Source organism: Dendrobates tinctorius, unplaced genomic scaffold, assembly GCF_039654945.1.
Source record: "Dendrobates tinctorius isolate UK_male_01 unplaced genomic scaffold, ASM3965494v1 ptg000021l, whole genome shotgun sequence".
Lineage (NCBI taxonomy): Eukaryota > Metazoa > Chordata > Amphibia > Anura > Dendrobatidae > Dendrobates > Dendrobates tinctorius.
In genome coordinates, this window is record NW_027361689.1 from 36695017 (window position 1) to 36713921 (window position 18905).

General features: G+C 45.9%; 1 protein-coding gene across 2 annotated transcripts in view; it reads right to left on the reverse strand.

Moving 5' to 3' along the window:
- The window catches only part of LDAH (lipid droplet associated hydrolase), a 300338-nt gene that overhangs the window by 22118 nt on the left and 259315 nt on the right, over window positions 1-18905 (reverse strand). For both annotated transcript variants that reach the window (XM_073568296.1, XM_073568298.1), the window contains exon 6: window positions 14427-14509. In XM_073568296.1, the coding sequence (XP_073424397.1) occupies window positions 14427-14509 (83 nt within the window). The remainder of the gene's footprint in view (window positions 1-14426; window positions 14510-18905) is intronic.

Below are 18905 nucleotides of genomic sequence, written 5' to 3' on the forward strand. Positions count from 1 at the left end.
AAGACAAGTCTGATGACCCGGCAGATGACTCAGAGAACCGGGCCATGTGAACAGGTTTGAGAAGGGACACGTGGAAAACGTCACAAATGGCTAAATGTGGAGGAAGAGCCAGGCAGTAGACCACCGAGCTGATTCGCTCGAGAACCTTAAAAGGTCTGAGCAGAGAGCCACACCAAGTCGCTGGGGGGAAAAGGTTGGAGCGGGTCGCCGATATGTGTCGGCAGTTGCCCTCATTCTTTCTTTAGAGGCACGAATAGCATCCTGAGTGCGATCCCAAATGTCATGAGCCTGCACTGCCCAGTCTGCCACCCTGGAGTCAGCAGAGGACAATGGCATCAGGACAGGGACGCGCGGATGTTGGCCGTAATTTAGAAGGAACGGCGTTTGACCAGTGGAATCAGCCACTGCATTACTCAGGGCAAATTCAGCCCATGGTAGCAAGGATGCCCAGTCATCCTGCCTGGCAGAGACGAAATGCCGCAGGTACATGACCAAGGTCTGGTTGGCTCTCTCAACCAAGCCGTTCGTGCTCGGGATGGTAAGCGGAGGACAGGTTTAGCTCAATGCTGAGTAGGCTGCAGAGCTCCCTCCAAACCCGGGACGCGAACTGGGGACCTCGATCACTAACAATTTTGTCCGGCATGCCATGCAAACGGAATACATGTTTTATGAACAGTGTGGCAAGACCACGAGCGGAAGGCAACCGTGCGAGTGGCACCAGATGCACCATTTTAGAAAAATGGTCGGTGACCACCCAGATGACCGTACTGCCACTAGTCTTGGGCATGCCAACCACAAAATCCATGCCAACCATCTCCCAAGGTCTATCCGCCACCGGCAGAGGATACAATAACCCAGCCGGCCTCTGTCTAGAGGACCTGTTCCGTGCACACGAGACGCATGCTTGTATGTATTCCTTAGTGTCTCGAGCCATGTGCGGCCACCAATATGACCTTGCCAGGAGTTCTGTGGTCCGCTTATTGCCAAAGTGACCACCCACCCTGGACGCGTGTGCCCAGGCGAGAACCTCCGGCCGTAGCTGAGGAGGCACAAAGGTGTTCCCGGTGGCACTGACTAGAGAGCAACTGGAGCCACGGTCGTAAAGCTCTCCGAAGGGAGAATTAGCCGTGGCTCAGCCTCCCCTTCCTCTGCTAAGACCATCGAGCGTGAGAGAGCATCCGCACGGACTTTCTTCTCTCCAAAGAGATAGTGCAAGGTGAAGCAGAAGTGGGAGAAGAGCGACCTCCTAGCTTGTCGAGAGTTCAAGCGCTGGGCCGTTTGTAAATAGACCAGATTTTTATGGTCCGTATACACCTGGAAGGGAAACCGGGCTCCCTCCAGGAGATGTCTCCACTCGGAAAAGGCCAACTTCATTGCTAGCAGCTCCCTGTCCCCGATGGAGTAATTCTTCTCCGCCGGTGAGAAGGTCTTAGAGAAGAAGAAGCAGGGATGCTTCCGACCTTGAGCATCCTTCTGGAAAAGGACTGCTCCTGCACCGACGGAAGAGGCATCTACCTCCAGGATAAACGGTTTATCCACATCGGGACAGTGTAAGATGGGAGCGCCAGCAAAATGGGATTTTAGAGACGAGAAGGCCTTGGAGACCTGTTCAGACCAAGCGTTAGGATTAGCTCCTTTCTTTGTGAGAGCAACCAAAGGAGCTATCAGTGTGGAGAAGTGAGGTATGAACTGGCGGTAATAGTTGACGAACCCTAGGAAGCGCTGCACCGCTTTGAGTGAGTGTGGTTACTGCCAGTCCATTACGGCTTGCAGTTTGGCCGGATCCATAGCCAACCCCTGGGCCGAGATGATGTAGCCCAGGAACGGCAAGGACTCCTGCTCAAACTGGCACTTCTCCAGCTTGGCGAAACGAGAGTTTGCCCGCAGATGGTCGAAGACCCTGTAGATGTCTCTCCGGTGGGAGGTCAAATCTGGCGAGATGAGGATGTCATCCAGATAGATCACCACCGAGTTGGAGAGCATATCGCGGAAGACGTCATTGACAAAATCCTGGAACACAGCAGACGCATTACAAAGGCCGAAGGGCATGACCAGATATTTGTAGTGGCCATCCCTGGTATTAAAGGCTGTCTTCCACTCGTCCCCTTGCGCGAATGCGGATCAGGTTGTACGCCCCCCGTAGATCTAATTTCGTAAAGATCCAGGTCCCTCGCAACCTGTCAAATAGCTCAGAGATCAACGGGAGAGGGTATTTGTTTTTAACTGTTATGGCGTTGAGACCTCTGTAGTCAATGCAGGGATGTAACTCTCCGCTCTTCTTCTGCACGAAGAAGAACCCTGCACCAGCCGACGACACCGACTTTCTGATAAAACCTCTAGCCAGGTTCTCCCGGATATATTGAGACATAGCCTCTGTCTCAGGGAGTGACAACGGATACACACAGCCTCTAGGAGGTTCCTTACCTGGCAGAAGATCTATCGGGCAATCGTAAGGACGGTGCGGCGGGAGCGTCTCCGCAGATTTTTTAGAGAAGACGTCCGCGTACTGGTGGTAAGGTTTAGGAAGCACAGAGAGATCCGCGGGCACTTCAGTGGAAGCTACCTGAACACTGCCCCTCAGGCACCTTCCCTCACAGTCCTTGCTCCAACCCAGTATATTCCCCGAAGCCCAATCAATATGAGGGGAGTGACAACGGAGCAAGGGAACTCCGAGAAGCACCTGGTCGATGCCATCTGGCAAAATGAACAAGGACAGAATCTCACGATGAGAGGGTGTGATTGAGTGCCCGAGTGGGGCTGTCTGGTGGGTCACCTAAGATGGTAAAGGTGCACCATTAACCACCCTGATGGTCAGAGGTCGGGGCAATAACACCAGAGGAATAGCGTGTTTCTGTGCGAAGGTCGAGGACATAAAGTTCCCCTCAGCCCCGGAATCCACGGTAACCTCTACCTCCCAGGTGGAGGCCCCGCTATCTAAGGTCCCTCGGAATACTGGTTTGGGAGAAAAGGGTTTCATATTTGTCTGACCACCACCTACGACCACTGGACGTGATCGTTTCTCCGACCGCAGAGGACGCGTGCTAGCCGAGTGACCAAACTGCCGGCACTGGTAACAACGTGTGGAGCTTTGCACAGGACATGGCTTGGGGCCGGGGCGCGCACCTCTATAGGTTCGGAGGATGTAAGCTCCTGAGCGGGAGATCTTAGCGGCTCGGTGAAGGAGGGAGCCAAGTTAACCCTTCGTCTGGATTGCGCACGTTCCAGCCTGCGCGCCGTAAACCGGAGATCAATGCGGGTGGAGATGGCAATCACTTCCTCCAGACTTGTGGGGACCTCTCTGGTTGCTAGAGCATCTTTGACATGCTCTGCTAACCCTCTCCAAAACACAGGGATGAGTGCTTTATAAGGTCACTCTAGTTCGGAAGCCAATGTCCGGAATCGGACGGCATAATGGCTGACCGAGAGAGACCCCTGTGTTAGGGCCAATAATTGGAGAAAGGTGTCGTGCATGATCCGTGGTCCCAAAAAGACCTGCTTCAGAGCCGCGAGGAACTGAGCAGCGCCCTGAACCACGGGATCATCATGCTCCCACAATGGCGTAGCCCACTTTAATGCCCTGCCAGATAAAAGAGAAACAATAAACCCCACCTTAGCCCGCTCTGTAAGGAACCGTGCAGCCAGTAACTCAAGCTGGATAGAGCACTGACTCACAAATCCCCTACAGGTGGCGCTGTCACCCGAAAACTTGTCGGGGAGTGGGAGGCGAGAAATTGTCGGCATAGGCGTGAGTGTGGGCACGCGTGAGACAGCCTCTGAGACTGCCTGAGCAGCGGCTACCGTAGCATTCGCAGCTGAGGTGGAGCTCTCGATAGCCGCCAACTTGCTCTCCAGCTGCCGAATGTACCGATGCAGCTGTTGCAGGTCCGCCATTAGGGACGGCGGAACGCACTAAATATAAATAATAGGAAGTGCGTTCGCCGCCCGGGGTCCACCGTGCAGTAGGTGTAACAACTGCTGCTGAGTAATGGCAGACTCGCTATATGGCGGTATACTGCGCTCGGGTTAAACGTCACCCGAGGTGCGCAGAGCAGACTCTGTTAAACTCACAGAGGCGCTTTAGTATAAATAAAGCATAAACGCCGAGCCTGTTAGCTTCACAGGTCTCAGCTGGCTTGCACACACGGTATACGGTCACAGGACACGGCCCAAGGCAGAGGTCGGTGTCCGTCTTGACCTACCGTGCGTGCAGCGTCGCTACCGTGGACGCCGGTAAGTGCTGCTAACTGCAGCGCGGCGGTAACTACTGCCGCTGTACGACAGTGCCGTGAGGCATAACACTATCGGACGCTAGTGTAGCGGTGCGGTATGCACTGTGGCGTATGGCTTGCCACTGACTGGCGCTGACTATAACTAATTCCCTAACCACATACGTAATATCAGAGGGAAGGAGTTTGAAATGAGACAGTCACCAGAATCATACATCCGTCACCATTCACACATAACAAGTACAGTCTATACTAGCGCATGGCCGAGCGGCCATGCGGGCCTTTTATAGCCATGCACTTCCGGGACCTTCCTGACCTCTGAGATGGGTCAATCAGATCAGGAGAAGGACCTGAGCACGTGACCCCCGATCTCCACTGGGAGATCGTCTCGTGGGCATGCCCAGTAGCGTGGCGAGAGGACTTAGCCTCTGGAGTGGTTTCCTGCAAAGCAGGTTGCGCTACCATTGCTGGTCCAGAGGTGGCAGCAACATCCAGACCCAGAGAGCTGGTCTGAGCAGGGTGCCTGGATTGCCGAGATTGCTGTGCAGGTCCCTGAGCGGTCGGAAAGGAATGGGAGACCGCTGTATGTATGTGTCATGATCCAGGGTGGATCTGATAGATTAAATGCACAAGTAACCTTTTTTTCCTGTGAGCTGTTTTGCTCAGGGTTGGTTTTGTCTCCGGTGGCCAGTATCGTCATTGCACTTGTGCTTAGAGATAGTTTTAACCCGGTGGCCAGTATGGTCATTGCACTGGTGTTTTTGGAGATAGTTTGCCCCCGATGGTGGTTAGAGTAATTGCACGGGAATCACTAACAGGAGTGTTTGCTCTATAAAGGTGTGTCACTAGTGCTCACTCACGTTGGTGATATTATTATTGTTGGGTTTTCCAACCATCCTGGGTAAAGGAAGGAGCTGGATGGGGAGCTGGAGGAGAGTCCAGGGCGGCTCATTCAGAGTCCTGGAGTGGCAGCCATGGTGTCAGCGAGGAGTTCGTGTAAAGCATGGTGGAGTGGCAGCTATGGTGTCAGTGAAGAATTCCTGCAAAGCATGGTGGAGTGGCAGCTATGGTGTAGAGCTGCACTCAGTTTGCTGGACTCTGTTACTGAGAGCTGCACTCAGTTTGCTGGACTCGGTTGCTGGACAGCTGCACTCAGGTGCTGGACTCTGTTGCTCCAAGGCGGCACTCAGTGCTGGACGCTGTTGCTGTAAAGCTGCACCCAGGTGTTGGACACAGTGGAGGAAGATGCACTCAGGTGTTGGTCTCTGTTGCCAGGAGCAAGTGCATCAGAGCAAAGCTAAGTGTTTCCCTGTTTGCCACTTTTCCTCATGTTGGTGTTAGTGCAGCGGTGGGGCCAGTGCCTGCGCCACCCAGCTCCCTAGCAAGGGATAGGTGTAGGGTGTGCCAGGGCTACAGATTCCTGAGTGGCGCCTGGTGCGGAACCGGCATAGGGAACATTAGGAGCGTTAGGGACACTGACGCAGGGGAGTGCAGGAGGTCTCCATGTTCCTCGTTCCCTATTGCAGGGCCCTCCGTTGTAAATCTTTCCCTATCCCCTTTGTCTTGTTGTATTAGATACCGGCCTGTTTGCCGTGTCACACTGGACAATTACATGTGCCGTGTCCTGTTGTATTAGTTACGGGCCTGTTGGCCGTGTCACACAGGACGGGACACGTGATAGTATGGCTCTGGATTCCTGCTGTGCAGCTGCAGGATCCCGACGCCTAACAGTGAGTTCTCCTTCAATAGAAGTCTTCAAACAGAGGCTGGACAGGCATCTGTCTGGGATGATTCAGTGAATCTTGCATTGACCAGGGGGTTGGACCAGATGACCCAGGAGGTCCCTTCGCCCTCTCTTGTTTGTCACTATCCCCTGTGTGGTAATATCTGCAGTGATGAGGCTAGCTCCCCTCGCCGGCCAGTGCACTAGCCAGGGAAGAGTTAGGTAACAGTTAGGGATGAGGTATCCTGACGGCGGTGGGCGGAAGTGGGAAGTACCTACTTAGGGAATTAGGGGAGTTCAGTGACAGGCTCAGGCTTGGGCTCAGGGGTGTCCCTTCCTACATTTCCCTACTGGTAGGGCCTTCCTCTCCCCAATACCATCCCGCTGTGTGAGTGTTGTGCCGTTCTCTGACCGACCACCCGTTGGGTCGAGTCACATTGTGACAATTGGCCCCACAAACTGGTCCGTACAGTATAATGGGCCCCACAAAGTGCTCCATACAGTACAATGGCCCCACATAGTGATTCATACAGTATAATAGCCTCACATAGTGCTCCATAAAGTACAATGGGCCTCAAATAGTCCTCCATACATATAATGGCCCCACATTGTGTCCTACAGTATAATGGCCCCACATAGCGCTCCATACAGTATAATGGCCCCAAATAGTGCTCCATACTGTATAATGGCAGCAAGCAGTGCTCAATACAGTATAATGGGCCCCACACAGTGCTCCATACAATAAAGTATAATGTGCCCCACGTAGAGCTACAAACAGTATAATGGGCCCCAAATAAAAAAAATAACATATTATTTGTATAAAAAAAAATATAATCACTTTTTTCCTTGTTCCCCTGATCCTCTGGTTTCTTCATGGTACCTTCAGATCTTCTGCACATTTCGGTACAGCGGGCGCATTGTAATGACGTCATTGCGCCCGCTGTGCTGAAACATGGTCCTCCATATATTATAATGGGCCCCACATAGTACTCCATATAGTATAATGGCCCCACAGAGAGCTCCACACAGTATAATGAGCCCTACATAGTCGTCCACGCAGTATGATGGCCCCACATAGTGCCCTACAGTATAAAGGCCCAACATAGTGCTCCATACAGTATAATGGCCCAACATAGTGCTCCATACAGTATAATGTGCTCCATATACCGCTCCATACAGCATAATGGCCGCACATAGTGCTCCATACAGTATATTGGCCTCACAAAGTGCTCCATACAGTATAATGAGCTCCACATTAAAAAAAAATATAAAAATAATCACCTCTCTTTGTTCCCCAGCTGCTCTGGTCTCTTCATGGTGTCTTCGGATCCTCTGCACATCTCGGTACAGCGGGTGCGTTGTAATGACATCATTGTACCCGATGTGCTGACACATCAGACACAGGCAGGGGGAACGATGAAGGATGGGAGAGGGAGTGTCAGCTGATGCTCCCTCCTCCATCACTGCTTTCCACTGTATCACCATTCAGGATGCCGATATAGTTAAAAGTGTGATCCCGGTTGAAAGTGCGATGTTGGGCGGGTGGTCTGCCTGTTCTCACGGTCCAAATATACTCACCCTGTAGGCCAGATTTGGCCTGTGGGCCAAAGTTTGACATACGTGCTCTAGATGTAGAGAATGAACCCTTGTCAGTGTTGCAGGCCTAGGTGTTAAAAGATCATTAGAAAGGTCTACAGTACAGACCAAAAGTTTGGACACACCTTCTCATTCAAAGAGTTTTCTTTATTTTCATGACTATGAAAATTGTAGATTCACTCTGAAGGCATCAAAACTATGAATTAACACATGTGGAATTATATAATTAACAAAAAACTGTGAAACAACTGAAAATATGTCTTATAGTCTAGGTTCTTCAAAGTAGCCACCTTTTTGCTTTGATTACTGCTTTGCACACTCTTGGCATTCTCTTGATGAGCTTCAAGAGGTAAGTGTTTTGTCCGCGAAAAAAACGCATTGCGGTAAAAAACGCAGCATGCTCATTAATTTTGCGGAAAAGTCCGCGTTTTTAGCTATTTTCTATGAGACTGGGGACGTGCGTGGATAAAAACGCATAAAAAACAAGCTTTTTTTGCGCAAAAAGCACGCGGAAAAAAAGAGCGTTTTCAGGGAAGGAGTCGGGTTTTCATGCAGAAATTTTCTGCATACGTGGGCACATAGCCTCAAGAATAGACCTTCATTTAAAAACTTCATTTTATGATTACTCGTGCTATCTTTGTCTATTTAAATTTGTTTGGTGTTCTGAAACATTTAACTGTGACAAACATGAAAAAAAAATAGGGAATCAGGAAGGGGGCGAGCACTTTTTCTCACAACTGTATGTCCTTCTTGTCAACAGGAGCACAAAATTGTACACAAGATTTAAAATTTGCTGTGTACTGAGGTACTGACCATGCATCAAAATGAAAACTGCTGCATGCACAATATAGGGAACTGATGAGCAAGAGAAGGAGCACAGTAACGGAGTGCGGCAGGCAGAGAGACCATACTGAGCATGCATGTAACTGACAATCTGCTGAATAGGAAAGACACAGGCCGCCCTCTGAAAATGACGTGCCTAATGACGTCCTGTTTCAGGGCAGGAAAAGTCACTGTGAGGAGTGACCACAGAGCTGACCTCCGATGATGGCTTGTTCCAGGGAGGAACAGGATTGCGTGTGACAGCGGCCCCTGCTCCCTGATGACAATCTGTATGAGAATCCCAAGTGCATGCTCTGAAACTGAAACAAATCCTCATTGGAAGTAATAAAAAAAAAAACAGACTGGAAGTTTAGAGAAGAGGGTAGGGAATTAGTAAATAAAGTACGTCATATTAGTAATAAAAATAGAAATATAGTATGAAATTCGGTATCCGTGTCAGACAATCCCGTTGATATTGACTTACAGGGTGGCTAGTAGTGATGAGTGAACACGCTCGGATTAGGAGTTATCCGAGCCTGCTTGTGTGTAACTGCGTGTCTTCTGTGTGCTCGAGAAATATGTTCGCGTCCCAGCGGCTGCATGTCTCACGGCTGTTCGACAGCCACAACACATGCAGAGATTGCCTGTTTGTTAGCAGTGAGACATGCAGCCGCGGGGACTCGAACATATTTCTCGACCACACCGAAGACACTTATTCCAGCAAGTTCGCTCATCACTAATGGCTACCTCGAATAGTTGACACTAAAAAGCCAACTTTCCAACTACAGGTGGGCAGCAAATTTGTAAATTGACCCCTTAATAATAATAATAATCTTTATTTATATAGCGCCAACATATTCCGCAGCGCTTTACAGTTTAACAGTTTCAAAACACAAGTCATAAGTAACAACGCTAACAATACAATAATTAAAGCAAAATAAGACGAAATAAGACGACCCCTTCACGACCTCTGTCGTACTAGTACTGCAAAGGTCGCTTCCCTCCCTTTGATGTGGGCTCCGGCAGTGAGCCCACATCTTTCCTGGGACATGTCAGCTGTTTGGAACAGCTGACATGTGCCCGGGATAGCCGCGGGTGGAATCGCGATCCACCCGCAGCTATTAACTTGCTTAATGTCGATGTCAAACTCTGACAGTGGCATTTAATGCGCGCTTCCAGCCATTGGGCCAGAAATCCTCCCACCAGTGACCCCGGGTGATTACGGGTAACCGGTGGGTTGGCATGACAACTGGAGGTCTCCTGGAGACCTTTATGGTTGTCGGTGCTGGATTGCTATAAGCGCTGCCTGGTGGTCTGTGCTCTTAGCAAGTGAGTAATTCTGCTACAAACAGGGTATCTGATCATCGCCTGTATGTAGCAGAGCCGATCGGGTTATAGCAGCTTTTAGTCTCCTATGGAGACTATCGAAGCAAAAACAAAAGTAAAAAAAAGGTTTTAAAAATATTAAAAAAATAAAAAAAGATAAAAGTTTAAATCACCCCCTTTCTCCCCATTCAAAATAAAGCAATAAAAAAAAACATACACATATTTGGTATCAACGCGTTCAGAATCGCCCGATCTATCAAAAAAAAAAAAAAAGAATTAACCAAATCGCTAAATGGTGAAGTGAGAAAAAAGTCAAAACGCCAGAATTACGTTTTTTTGGTTGCTGCGACATTGAATTAAAATGCAATAAGGGGCAAACAAAAGATCGTATCTGCACCAAAATGTTATCAATAAAAACGTCAGTTCAGCTCGCAAATAAGCCCTCACTCAACCCGAGATCACGAAAAATGGAGACGCTACGGGTATCAGAAAATAACGCAATTTTTTTTTTTAACAAACTTTGGATTTTTTTCACCACTTAAATAAAAAAGAACCTAGACATGTTTGGTGTCTATGAACTCGTAATGACCTGGAGAATCATAATGGCAGGTTACTTTTAGCATTTGGTGAACATGGTAAAAAAAAGTTTTAAAAAACCTTGTGAAATTGCCCTTTTTTTTTTGTAATTTCACCGCACTTGGAATTATTGTTCCATTTTTGAGTACAGGATATGGTAAAACCAATGGTGTCAAAAATACAACTTGTCCCGCAAAACACAAGCCCTCATGTGGCCATATTGATGGAAAAATAAAAAAATTATGCCTCTGGGGAAAAGGGGAGCGAAAACAAACACAAAAATGAAAAAGGGCAGGGTCTTGAAGGGGATAAGCAAATCTGGACTATGCAAGTATTGCATCCAAAGCAGCAACGCAATTCCTGTTTATAATGACCACTATTAACCCTACCGGCTCATACTCACTGGCGAGAAATACTGATGAGTGCAAGCCGATAAAAAAAATCGGATTTCACTCGGATCAATATTATTCAATGGGTGACATCATCTGTGATTTTTTTTCTCAGCCGAAATGGGACTGAGAAAAAAATCACAGCATGCTGCGTACTGCTGCGATTCTCAGACGAGACTCGCCAATGCAAGTCAGTGGGTGCGAGAAAAAAATCGGATAGCACTCACATCATGTGAGTGCTGTCTGGTTTTTACGTACCGGTGTCCTTTGAAAAGCCGGCAATTCATATGCGGCTACTGTACAATCACACAGACAGGTTATAAAACAAAAGATAGAATACATGAATACACATAGAATAGGTATATATATATTGCGGTGTAGTGACCACTGTGTCCGCTAGGGGGCGCTGTGTGGATGTCCCAGGACGAGAGTATAAGCATTTTTAGTGTCCTGATAGGTGTAGGATACTGAATGACCGTTATGTATCCCAAGGTGGGTGGCCTTGAGATGGAGACATATGTGTGTGTGGATCAGCAGTGATACTGCTGAGGTGCTGTTTCAATGTGTCAGGGATCAGTTACCTACAAATCCACCCAGGTGTGTGGTTAAGAACGCTATTGTAAAATGTGTATGTGTGGTTCAAGGACCTGTGATGAGGTCATAGCCATGTGTCCCTGTGGGCGTGGCTACAGACCATATAAGGTGGCCAGGGTAGGTTACATGGGGATGAATGCAGGGACCTGGTAGGTCCGTTTTGGAAGGCCCGTCTGGGAGAGATGAGGGCTGTCTTCCTGACAGCAAGGAACGCTGTGTTGAATGGCTGCACGTGCCTGATGATTCCCTGAAGGGAATGGACATCTGCAGCATGATGAAGGAACCATGAGGAAACCCTGACGTGGGTGAGATAACTGAGTCTGAAGAGCCTGTGTATGCCTTACCTGTGTGACCACAGGGATTACAGAGCTGAACTCTGTCATGGACGCTATGCCGATGTTATGAAGTTTATGTTGCTGCTGTGGGTTTATGATGCTAAATAAACCGCATGGACCATGATTGTTTATGGAAAACCTGTGCCGGATCTGGTTTTGTCACGGCTAAGCGAGTATCCCCTACTTGAATAACAGCGCTACCTTACAATATATATGTACATATATATATATATATATATACTGCTCAAAAAAATAAAGGAAGCACTAAACAATGCAATGTATTGTTTAGTGCTCCCTTTATTTTTCTGAGCAGTATATATATATATATATATATATACACAGTATATATTTCAGTGACACACATATATACCTTATATATCTTTATATTTCATAGAGAGATACATAGTAGAATAGGTGAAAATTCATTTGTCGGCTTTTTGTAAAATCATTACAGAACCCGAGAGGATATGAGACATGGTCTACATACAGTAAACCATTGCATATCAGTTAGATTTATATATGTCCCTCACTAATAATGTTAGTAGTGTGTGTGTGTAAAATATTGTAGCTGTAGGTGTTAAATTAAAGGGTTAGTTCACAGAAAAAAATTGCGTGGGCTCCCGTGCAATTTTCTCAGCCAGAGAGGGAAAGCCAGTGACTGAGGGCAGATATTAATAGCCTAGAGAGGAACCATGGTTATTGCCCCCCCCGGCTAAAAAAATCTGCCCCCAGCCACCCCAGAAAAGGCGCATCTGTAAGATCCGACACTTACCCTCTCTCTTCCCATTGCCCTATAGTGGGTGGCATATGGGATAATAAGGGATTAATGTCACCTTGCTATTGTAAGGTGACATTAAGCCTGGTTAATAATGGAGAGGTATCAATAAGACACCTATCCATTATTAATCCACTAGTCTGAAAGGGTTAAAAAACCACACACACGTTAAGAATGAAGTCTTTTAATGAAATAATTAAACACACATTTTTACCATCTTTATTTAACTCCCAATCAGATCGAAGCCATCATTCTCCTGTAAAAAATCCAAAATAAAAAAGCAACAATATGCCATACCTGTCCGCCGTACTGTACAGTCAAGTCCCACACTGCAATCCATCTCAAGGGGTTAAATAGTTTACCGGGAGCGGTGCTAATGCGACCCACCCGGTTGTAAACCACGGAGGAATGAATGAAAAGCTGCCCGCCTGACCGGACATGAACTGATTAGCGTGGGAAAGTTTCTGAACATTTTCTCACGCTGTCAGTTCACCACGGGTCAGGCGAGTAGTCAGCACAGCCTAAGTGATGTCAGCGGTAGTCACTGAAACTTTCCCACGCTAATCAGTTCATGTCCGGTCAGGCGGGGAGGCTGCGCAGCCTCAGTAACGTCAGCGGTAGCTACTGAGGCTGGGCAGACTCCCCACAGTTGCCGCAGTGAACTGACAGCATGGGAAAATGTTAAGAAACTCTCCCACGCTAATGAGTTCATCTCCACTCAGGCAGGGAGGCTACGAAGTCAACTTTTCCTTAATTCCTCCGTGGTTTACAGCCGGGCCAGTCGCATTAGTACCGTTCCAGATTGTAAACTATTTAACCCCTTGACATGGATTGCAGCGTGGGACATGACTGTACAGCGGACAGGTATGGGATATTGTTGCTTTTTTATTTTAGATTTTTTACAGGAGAACGTTGGCTTCGATTGGATTGGGAGTTAAATAAAAATGGAAAAAATGTGTGTTTATTTATTTCATTAAACACACATTTGCGGGAGCCCACGCAATTTATTTCCATGAATTAATTCTTTAATTTAACACCTGCAGTTCCAGTATTTTACACACATACACTACTACATTATTAGTTAGGGACATATATATAAATCTAAGTGATATGCAATGGTATACTGTATGTATGTCTCCTATCTTCTCGGCTTTTGCAATTATTTTACAAAAGCCGACAAATGAATTAACGGCTATTCTTCTATCTATATATCTTTCAAATATATAATATATATATATGTGTGTGTGTGTGACCTACACTATGTGTATATATTTATTCTATCTATTCTATTCGAATCTATTCTACTTTTTACTGTACGCCATCTGCCAGCTTTTACTATATCTATAAATCTACCTATATGCACACACACACACATATATGAAGATTATTTTGTTTTAAAATGATGTGTACAGTGTACAGTTTTTTTTAACAATGCTATTTTAACATGAGTTTTTACATACAGAGAACTGCTCTATGTAAAACCTCATATTAAAATTGCATTTCATACGCATGCCATACGGATGTTTCGTGAAGAAATTGCACGGAAATCGCATTACACTTGCATTACACGCTATGAATTGAAGTTTCAAATAAAATTTGGCAGTTAAGGGAGCGGTGTAAGACTTTTTAGCTGGGAGCCTTGATACCTCATGCAACACCTCCAATTTTTTTTTCCAGCCACACTCAGATAGCACAGACATCAGTTTCATATATTACTATTTGTGCAAAAAGGTAGCGTCTGAAAAATCGGAGCGTGATTTTTCTTGTAAATGGGTATGAGCCCTACTTGTTAAAATCTGGACCTCATGAAAGCCTTCTACTAGTGGCCAACATGGACCATGTTAGTTTGCTAGTGGCATGGATAGCACAACCATAAAGAAGTTTGCCCCCATTGCATCTGTGTAGAAATGTTCGTGGAATGGTCTTTAGTGGCCTAATGATGGCATATACCTTAGCTCAAAGAAAGGTGAGGGGTCCCGATTCAATAGCTGAGGTCTGGAAGGGGCTTAGATGAAGATACCTGGTCAGCTGCGAGACACAACAAGAAAAGGAAAAGTGAAGCACCTTGCTTAAATTTTGCTTGATTGTGGCATTGTCTCGGTCAACGACCTTCACCATTTCTTGACTTCCCATGTACATGGCATTTGCTGTCAAAAGAAATCAACAGTAATGAAAATAAATTTGTGATTAGTGAAGATGATATTCAGAAAAAAAAAAAAAGATGTTCACTGGCAATAATCAGAGCTTACACGTGCCCTGATGTCTACACTGGTGACTTTCAATGTCACTTTGGGTGTAGATATCGAATCTGGACATAGTGGGGGGGGGAAAAAAGGAAAAATCAGAGCAAAAGATATTAGATTTAATAACTTTAATGAAAAAGAAGCGAACTATATAATCCGGGTTATGAAAAATAAAATTTTTGTTTTTACATTTTTTTTCCCACTTTTTTAGATACATGTTAAAAAAAAAAAAAAAAGAAGAGGGTTAGTTTTTAGGTGACAAAGAAGCGTCTTGAAGTACTCCAGATACAGTACAACCTGACATGAAACAGCCCATATCCTTGTCAATGTAATGCAGACATAAAACAGTCTGCCAATGTACCAAACAGAGAGAGTGACTTAGAGGAGTTTTCCAGTTTTGTCTCTCGGCTGCAGTTTGTTTAAAAAAACATAAAAAATAAAAAAAATGCTTTACTCACCCTCCACAAGTCCAGCACTGAGTTTCTGCCTCTGTTCCCGATGTCTGTATCGTCTGCAGCGCTGACGTCATATCGACAGCACTGCAGCCAATCAGTGAGCTGGTGCCATCAACTCGGACATCAGTCACTGGCTGCAGAGCTGTTGACGTGGCATTGATTCTGCAAACAATAATAGACCCGACAGCAGCAGCGGAGATCTAGCTCTAGACCTGGGGAGGGTGAACAAAACCATTTTGCTTCTTTATGAAGGTCGAAAACCCCTTTAAAACACATGCGCATTTTGCCAATGTACTACAGACACAAGCTGACATAAAATAGTCTCTTCTGCTAACGGGTCCACATGTCATACATTTTGCTGGATATTACTGTAGGATTCCTAAGTCTAAAAGTTACAATTCTAATATTTCTATATCGTTTACTATAAAGACATTTCCTAAAACTTAAAACTGTCCCAACCCCGTGAAGTGGTAAGGTGCTGCATCTTACCCTCAGACATTGGAAATATTTCTTAGAAAGATTAGACTAAAGAGCTTGAACCACCGCTCATGTAATGGGTCAGAGGTAAGCCATGTCTATGGTACGGCTCAGAGTCAATCAGCAGCAGAGAAGGTCACGCAATTATTATACTGGTTTGTTAGTTTTTTTCGTGTTTTCATTAAATGATTTATTGTATAATCTATCAGTATTGTTCAGTGTGATAAAAATAAAATATTATGTCCTCAATAGTGATGAGGGACGTGCTCGGATAAGGTGTTATCCAAGCGTGCTTGGGTGCTAACTGAGTGACTTCGGCACACTTGAAAAATATGTTTGGGTCTCCGCGGCTGTTCGACAGCCGCATCACATGAAGTGATTGGCCGTTCCGCGGGGGTGGTGCCAGAGGCAGCTGAATGTTCTGATTTGTGAATCTGCACCGCACGGCTATGTCAACGGAATGGTGGCCACTGTAGGGTACTGCACATCCGCCTTCTATTCGAATCACTACGGGGCAGAAGTGCAGTACCCAGCTGTGGACACTATTCGGTGGACAGAGCTGTGCATCTCTGCCTGCCAGGGGAACAGCTGGTTGGTGAGGCTGGACAGATTCGAATGGGGGGCGGATGTGCAGTATCTGGCCACGTTTCCATTGACAGGGCTGTGCTGCTGTGCAGCTGCGCAACTCCGTCTGCCAGGGCTGCCGGTTGTGACACTCCCACTGATTAGATATTTATGACCTATCCCAAAGATACGCCATTAATATTAAAGTCCCGGATAACCATTTTAGCTGCTGTTGGCACCATAAGTACGGCAGCTACAGATCACTAATAATGGAGGCAGCGCTGGAAATTTCATAACAGGAATCGATGAAGAAATTCATACATTCGATGCTTGGGACCTAGCGGACAAAACCAACCTAGCCACAAAAAAGAGGTCGGAATAGGAAAACTTTTAAAGATTAATCTCTGAAAGAGAAAAAGAAGAGAAAAATAATAACGAGACAACCGTTTCTATTACTGAAACATGTTTAATGAATGTTAAACATAATTTGGATGGACATCCCTTTTAAGTATGTTATTAATCTTGCTAGTAAGCGGTGTCTGGAAATCATCTGTGGAGTGACAGTGCCAAGCTTCCGTTACAACAAGCGTGATCAGCGCCATTAAGAGGCAGGGGTCTCGAGTGTGCTAATTTCTCCATCTTACAAGACGTTTCTGCTGTACACAACATACGAGCGAGCTGCGCGCTGTTATTCCATCCGCTGCTGTCACATTCTCGATCCAATAATTTTATTTTTTTTTTTAAATTTTTCCTCTTAAATGTAAAACCATACCACATACTCTCGCTTGGCCAAGCATCTGTGGTCCTTAGTGACATAACATAGATACACAGTGGTGTCATATGGGAAGAAAAATGCCTACAGTCCAAGAAAACTTGTTTTATACTAGCAGAAAGAATAAGGACGGACTTAAAACCTTACAGAGCCGGAATCACAAGCATAAAGTGACTACTAGCCAACTTATCTATTTATAAGAAGACAGTTTATACTTGATTGAAATTCCATTACCAAGCCTTTGAGTGGCGCTCTTTCATCAAGGTGTTAAAGATGTTTTCCCACCATCAACTTTTGAAGTACTTTTCCGATATCCGATGCTACCAGGAGAGTCACCAACAGTCACAAGTCCCCTTTTGTTATTTATTTTGATCCGTACTTAAGCCCCCCTATACATGAGATGTATGGGTGGGGGGCTGTTGACAGATGGATGGCGATAGAACAGTTTTTCCACCTATCTTGCCATCTCTACCAGACACAGTTGTGCTCATTTGGTCAAGCGCTCCTGTGTTCACTATGAGAAAGCCGTCGACAGACATGTCTGGCGGAGGCTTAGCTAGAGAACAAAAGGTTTGACAGTTCGGAATAAGACCTCTCACTCCAGCTTTCCCATCTGGCACTCAATGGGCCCGATGTGTCAAAACTCCAGAATGGAGATCTCGCATCAGTCATGTTCGCTAGTTCTGTCCATGTGCTAATTTGCATCGTGGCCAGGTTCAGGACCTGCCTGCCATTTACACAAGCAATATGTCCTCCTTGAAATGGATAGAATGTAGTGATGAGCGAACGGAGTCGGATAAGATGACAATGGAGTGTCTTCGGCGCACTAGAAGAATATATTCGAGTCCCCGCGGTTACATGTCTCGAGGCTGTTCGACAGCCGCAACATGTGCATGGATTACCTGTACGTTAGGCAATCCCTGCTGTCGAACGGCCGCGGGGAGTCGAACATATTTTTCGAGCACGCCAAAGACACTTGGTTAGCACCCGAGCATTTAGGATAACTTATCTGAGCACGTTCGCTCATCAATAATGAAATGCTGAAATTTTGGAAAAATGCTAATGTGCAACAGCACATATGCTAACACTAATCAGGGTAACTGTCCTTGTGAAGCCCATTGCGTAAAAGGACAGCACACTGGCAGAAAATATGTTGTATGAACCTTGCATAAGTCTATATTTCTGCATTGTCAATGGACTCAGAGCCGGGCTCACTATAGAAATGAAAGAGATGGTATATTACAGTCTCTGCCTTCCCGATCGTTAAATACACAGCGCTAAAAAGTGACTGTGTAAATGGTAATGGGAAGCGCTAATGGTGCTTTCACCTCAGGACCCAGTGATCATTTGATTGTTGGGTCTACGCAGGAAACAGAAGCTGCTGGGTCCTCGGAGACAAAATCAGCTCTGCAGGCAGGAGGTTAAATTTCCACTATAACTGGGGATAATGAACCAGCCCCAATAACAGGGGAAATTAGGTTAAAAAAACAGTATTGAAATGTTGAAATGCCCCAAAAGGTCTTTTATAACTTCACGTGGAGCACAATATTTGAAATAAAAAATAAATACATAAACAAACCAAAGAAGCAGCAAAAAATAAGTAAGAAAAAAATAAATTGTTTTTCTAGCACTGCCCCATTAGAAAAAAAACTAATGTCTAATAAAAAAAAAAACTAATTGCTATGGAAAGGAGAACACAAAGGTTTTTTCAGCTGTCCAACGTGGTTATAAAAATGTGAAAAACAGACACGTATTTCCTTTATTTTTCCAGAAACTGGAGGAAACCCACGCAAACACAGGGACAACATACAAATCCCTTGCTGATGTTGCCCTTGGTAGGATTCAAACTCAGGAGCTCAGGGCTGCAAAGTTACAGTGCTAACCAGTGGATCCAGAGATTCAGCGGGTGAAATAAGTATTGAGCACGTCACCAAATTTCTAAGTATATCTACTTCTAAAGGTGCTATTGACATGAAATTCTCACCAGATGTCGGTAACAACCCATCCCATCCACACAGCCAAAGAAATAACA